Source organism: Manacus vitellinus, unplaced genomic scaffold, assembly GCF_001715985.3.
Source record: "Manacus vitellinus isolate BGI_N305 unplaced genomic scaffold, ASM171598v3 scaffold_18_pilon, whole genome shotgun sequence".
NCBI classification, from domain to species: domain Eukaryota; kingdom Metazoa; phylum Chordata; class Aves; order Passeriformes; family Pipridae; genus Manacus; species Manacus vitellinus.
In genome coordinates this window covers 13536882-13543184 of record NW_021939324.1, presented here as the reverse complement: position 1 = coordinate 13543184, position 6303 = coordinate 13536882, and the positions used below count along the sequence as shown (strand labels likewise).

Here is a 6303-nt window from a genome sequence, read left to right as displayed (position 1 = left end):
GGACTGCAGGTGTATGGAGAAGCCCTCGTTTTTTTCCCAAAAGACGTCCTTTCTCAGTGACTCCCGTAGAGACTCCGGCCGGGGACTCATCTCTTCGTCCCTCCTCCTGGCTTGGGCAGCCTCACGCCCCCCTTCCCAGGGCTGTGTATAGGTGCCCAAAATGGCTGGCGGCTGTGCGCGGTAGGAAGCGCTGGATGAGCAGCGAAGTCCAGGGTCGGGAGCGGGCGGGTGTTCTGTAGTCCCACGGTCCTTTCACCATGAGCAACATCTACATCCAAGAGCCGCCCACCAACGGGAAGGTGAGGCAGCCGGGGCGAAGGTCGTGGAGAAGTTGTATGTTGCAGGGGTATGGGGGGGCGCGGGTTGTGTGCCTGTGTGGTGGTGCTTTTCATGCTGGGCTCGTTTGGTTAAAGTTACTCTGAGGTGATGTCGCCCTTAAGGACGTTACCAGAGTCGTAACACGAGGCGTGATATGTGGATACATAATACAGAGGAATCCCTGGAGCATTTAATTTCATTTCCTCTCTTCTCGATTATATCTTCACGCCCTTAATTTTGTTACGACCTCTCACTGAATGTAATGGTAATACTTGTAAGAGAGAAATATACCTTTGGGGATTTATGGCTTTTTTTCCCGCCCTGTTGTTTCATTATGAAGTGATAAAGAGTATCTAAGTTTCTGTCATGTGCCACGTACCAGCCACGTTATTGTATTATATTATATTATCGTGGCTAGGCTTCTCGAACAAAGATTTGGGAAGGACTCTACCCACTCTTGTTACAAGCGTGTTGGTGGCTAAAAAGGCCAATGCGAGATAGACAAGTCTGGTTGCAAAAGGCACAGCAGAAGGACTCCTTAAGTGGTATATTCTACAAGACACGATTCTTTCTGCGTTGTCTTTTCTCCTCAAGAGTGATCCTGCATGTGTTCTCAGAGGAAGCAGCAGCGTTATAGATGGTGTGTCTCCAGACCTCCCAATTGGAGGCCAGAGTAGATCAGTTATGTTGATCAATATGGCCAAAATGTTGTTTCAGGGAGTCCTTGTATCTTCTCTTCAGGGCTTCTCTCTTGCGGCAGCCGGTGGCAAGTTCACCATAAAGCAGGATCTTAGGGAGGCGGTGGTCCTTCATCCTGGAGACGTGTCCTGCCCAATGCAGCTGTGTTCTCAGCAACTTGTGATTGCTGCTTGTTCTAGAACAGACTTATTAGTCACATAATCTGACCAATCAATCCTAAACATCCACTGGTCAGATTATTTTATACATTCTTACTATACATATATGTTCAGAGTTGTATCTCAAGTTCTGGAAATGCTATCTAGAACTAACAATAGCTATACAACACATTTAAATGTATATCACTGTTACTAATATACTAAATTCAGATGTATTTTTAAAGTAAGCAATGATATTCTTTGATCACTGACTAACTTACAATAAAACTGATGATGCACTTATCTGTATTTTTGTAGGTTTTGCTGAGAACAACAGCAGGAGAGATAGATATAGAATTATGGTCAAAAGAAGCACCAAAAGCATGTAGAAACTTCATCCAGCTTTGTATGGAAGGTAATGAGGGGATAGCAGTTGTTGAAACTACTTCATATGAAATCTTCGTGCCTTTTTTGTAACATAGGGGTTATAAACATGTTTTAACCTTAATACTTCAATAAGTTTATTTCTATTTAAAAATTATTAACTAACACTCACACGATGTTTTTCAAGGTTACTAATGAACCTAGTGGAGAAAAAAAATTGGATAGTTTTCTCAACTTAAGCAGATGATGCAGTGTTACTGAAATGGTGCCTGTCAGAGGCTTGGAAAGGCTTACTTTCAACAAGTCTCTACACAGTATAACTTCTTTAGTGTGTGTATAAGATGGCACTGATGCAATATTGGATATCCTCCAAAATTCTCATTTCTGTGTCACCATATTTACTACCTTTTCTTTTTTTTTTTTCTGTGAGTGTTTCTGATTTTTTATTTGCTGTATTTTTTTGTTGACAGAAGCTCTGTAAAGCTCTCCACTGAAGCAGCGGGTACCAAAATAAGAAGCTCCCTCTTGGGAAACTGTAACAAAAATTTGTGAAGGACTTGATGCCTTTATGTTTTCTAACTGCTGCTATTATCCTGTTTTTGCATTTATAGAGTGGCTAAGAGTTCTTTTCGCCTTCATCTGTTAAGCAGAAATAGCAGCCTAGGATTTGTGCTCCAGCACAGATCCAGCCTGTTCTGTGTTATTACACCTATAGTTGAAATTTTTTGACATGGTAAATCAGTTTCTTAGCCCTTGGTAAGAATTCACTTATCCTCAGTGGACTTTTTTTCCTTTCTGATTTTTTTCTAACTGCTGTGTAGTATCCTATTCTTTGTATAGTACATTAGAGTATTTCTTGTGAGTCTCCTGGCATATAGCCACCCATGACTATATCTAGTTAGGCTGTGACATTTGCAGACCCTGCTTTGTCTTACAGCATGCTGCAGATTTATTTTTGTTCAAAAATAATAATAATAAAAAATAATAATAATTAAAAAATCAACCAGAAATATATGTCAAGTAAAGTTTTCATTCCTTTTGTTTTCTTATGATCATGTAACCTTTATCAGATAGATAGATAAGATAGATTAGATAGATAGATAAGAAGATAGATAAGAAGATAAGGAGAAAAATGTACCACTAATTTCATTTTGCGAAAATTATCAGTTTAGGCACAGTGTAAGTAGTGAAAGCGGACCATATGTGTTCTATACTGGTCCATGGAAGTGCTAATCATCTGATATATGAATATGGCTGATGTTGTATGTGAGACATTGTGTGAGGCAGAGCATAGTAGTTCTAGCTCTCCTTTTAAATGGATGCATTGTAATTGTAGTATCATTCCAGTAAAAAAACTTAAAAGCGGAAAAGAAAGTAGTTGATCAAGATCATCTTGGTAGTGATGAGTAGGGTCTTTTGCAACAGAAACATATGACAATGTAGGGGTTTTTTTGTAAGACTGTGTGGAATAGAAGGGAACCCAGTGGCATCAGCAAAATCTACTGACAGTACTTGCTTTCTGGGACTTCAGTCTCTGGACATCCCTGCATGATCTATATGAAAGTTTGATTTTGAGACCACTAACATGTATTTAATCTTTTATTCTTTTTTCCTCTTTATTTTAGAGTATTACAATAACACAATATTTCACAGAGTAGTGCCTGGCTTTATAGTGCAGGGAGGTGATCCTACTGGTACTGGATCAGGAGGAGAGTCAGTCTATGGAGCTCCCTTCAAGGTGTGTCCCTGTATATCTCATGCATTAATTTTTGGTTATTTGCTATCTGTTGTTCTTTCTGCCATGTTATGTTCTGAAAAAGCAAATGTTGTATGAAACATGTGCAGTATTTTATTTCACATGCTGCTTCAGTGTGTTTGAATATGTCTTTTTGAACTGAGAGTTCTTAAATCTAGCTATTCTGATATTATGATAAATGTATAACCATATTAGCAGGAGCTTCACGAAAGAAAATTGGGGAGACGAAGAATGAAGAGTAAGTCTTGATATATGACAACTCAGAAGTGTTTGTGCACGTTATATCTCATTTAGCAAAGGTCTCTGAAGGCTGTATATGTGTCCGTTGGTATTATTGTTATCATCATGGTTCATCACTTAGCCAGGAGGGTCAAATCCTGAGTGAAGCTAGGCGGGCTCAGCGGCTGTGTTCTGTCCTGCCTGATATTTTATTTCAGATGTGGGAGGCTCATGACTGAAGGTGCATAACCTGACGCTGGGCCTTGCATCATCTTGCCCCTTGTACATTTGGCATGAATGTGAAGTTTTGGGAGGGAATTTTAACTAAGCAGAGAACAAAACAAGTATTACCCATACTGTAGTAGCATTGCTGCTTAAAATTAATACTATCTCAATATAGCAGTGTTTAGAATTGTGATGTTATCATGGTATTCATGTATTACTCAACACTTTCTCTTTGCTTTGAAAGGAGTCCTATTTTGCCTTCTTATGGTAAAGAAAATGTTCTTCCTATGGATTTTTGCATTAATGTATTATTACAACCTCTTATTGTGGTTACTTTCAGTTACTTTACATGAATTATGATTTTTCGCATAAATACAGTGATTCACAAGAATGGTACTTTTAGATGAAATGTATGAAATGCAGTTACTTTTTAAAACACTTCTGATTTTCTTAATGTTGGGGGGTAATGAAAGCAAATAGAAATAATGAATAACAGTTGATTTTTAGGGAACAATTGGAAAAATAAAATTAACAAGACAGAAATTTGAGGATTTTTATTAAATAATATGTCTTTCTGTTATTGATTTGTCAATAAACTTATTTTGTCAATTAGTTTCTAATTTTTTGTTTGGTGTTCATTGGTTATGTGTTTGTGGTTTCTTTTGAAGGTTGTTCACTTGCTTGCATTATTGTAGGCACACAGGATTAAAAATATTGACTAAAATAATTTTTGCTGCTCAAAATAGAAACTTTTAAATATAATTGTGGCACTAAGTTTGAAAATACTTTGGATTTATTACTGTCTGAATTTTAAAAAAAAATTTAACAGCGTATTTTCTGTGTGTGCATGTTGATGTATATAAGCCATAGCTAAAGAAGTGAAAAAAATAATTACAGACTTAAATGGTACTGTTTTCTCTTCTGTTTTGACAGGATGAGTTCCACTCACGACTGCGATTTAATCGAAGAGGACTTGTTGCTATGGCAAATGCTGGGCCCCATGATAACGGGAGTCAGTTTTTCTTTACACTGGGTCGTGCAGATGAGCTTAACAACAAGCACACAATCTTTGGAAAGGTCTGCTATGTGAACTAGAGTCCCAGTTTAAATTTGACAGAAGCTACTATAAGTTTCTCTGAAGGCTAATTTAGTGTTGTTTGCTGCTACGTACATTTGAAATTTATTTCACTGCTTTCTCAGCTGTCTCCTTTCTCTTTGTTTCCCATATCTGACAGAAATGTTTCTATGGGTTGTTCCCATTATTCTGTACTTGGCTGTTGTTATTCTTCTAAGTTGTATTTTCATGTTGTGCTGCCTCTAAATATTCTTATTAATATTATTATGCCTCTGTTTTATTAATTAGTTCATCTAATCCTAATGACATTTAATTGTGTGCTTAGATTCTAATTACTCAAGAAGAATCAGGAAAATGTAAAACATAGAATGAATTTACCACTCTTGTGATTTACTTAGAAGAAAATAAACCAAATATTTTTTATTGGTTTTTGTTTTCCTGTTTCATAGCTCAAGAATAAGAACTTGACATCTTCCCCTGCGTACATTCTCAAAACTACCTATATTCCTTCAAGTTTTGCCATGAAATTTAGAAACCCCAAACCTTTGTACATTGTACTTGCTTTCTTTTATAAGTCTTACATGCTTACAGTATTTCCTACATAATTTGTATTTTCAAAATTTCTTACATAATAATTGCCTTGCATTTTGAGGAATAAATAACAAATATTACAGGCAAGGATTTTCAAGCCTTTTTTATAAATTTGCCAGGTTACAGGGGATACAATATATAACATGTTGCGCCTTGCTGAAGTAGAAGTTGACAAGGAAGAGAGACCTCTCAGCCCACACAAAATAAGAAGTAGTGAGGTGAGTACATTCTGGTTTGAAAAGTGATGCTTTAAAATTCAGTGTTCAGAAAACTTGGCATATTGTTTTAAAATACTGTATCATTAAATTACAACAAAATACTTACTAAAGATGTGTCTAAAATTCTGGTTTTTTCACAGGTTTTGTTTAATCCTTTTGATGACATTGTCCCAAGACCAAATAGAAGACTGAAGAAGGAAAAACCAGAAGAAGAAACTAAAAAGTCCAAAGTAAAAGGCACAAAGTAAATATATGCAACATAAGCAATGGTTTTCTTTCACCTTTAGTTTGCAGCTTGGCAATTTTTTTGTTTCTATTTCTGCTTTTGAAGCACAAGGCTCTACCAAAATGCAGAGTAATCTTACATAATCTTAGCAAAATTTACTTCCCTGTTTCCAAGGTGGATCTAGTGTCTCTCTTTGAAGTGGTTCCTGTGCATCAGCTGAGCTGTGACTGTTTCATGCATGGCGATAGTTGCAAAAGTAAAAGTTAGCTTGAGTCTTTCCTACCACTTCTTTTGCACTGAAATACTTAGCAAAAGGCAGGCATTTTGACATGGCAGATTTCAGTGTCTGTGAATGAAGATTCATAGTCACAAACAGGCAATGAAAAATAACAGGAAATCTGAAGTGTGCCTGCTGTCAGTTCTGCTGCACAAAAATAATACATGTTGCAACTACC

The 6303-nt window shown here is 36.9% G+C and overlaps 1 protein-coding gene across 1 annotated transcript in view; it reads left to right on the top strand.

Annotated features, from left to right (window-relative positions):
* Positions 1–7: 7 nt before the first annotated feature.
* CWC27 (CWC27 spliceosome associated cyclophilin) overlaps positions 8–6303 on the top strand; it is a 93321-nt gene continuing 87025 nt past the window's right edge. Inside the window, exons 1-6 of the mRNA XM_018070327.2 lie at positions 8–299; positions 1473–1569; positions 3164–3276; positions 4672–4815; positions 5524–5622; positions 5763–5866. Coding sequence (XP_017925816.1) covers positions 258–299; positions 1473–1569; positions 3164–3276; positions 4672–4815; positions 5524–5622; positions 5763–5866 — 599 coding nt within the window. The 5' untranslated portion in view covers positions 8–257. The remainder of the gene's footprint in view (positions 300–1472; positions 1570–3163; positions 3277–4671; positions 4816–5523; positions 5623–5762; positions 5867–6303) is intronic.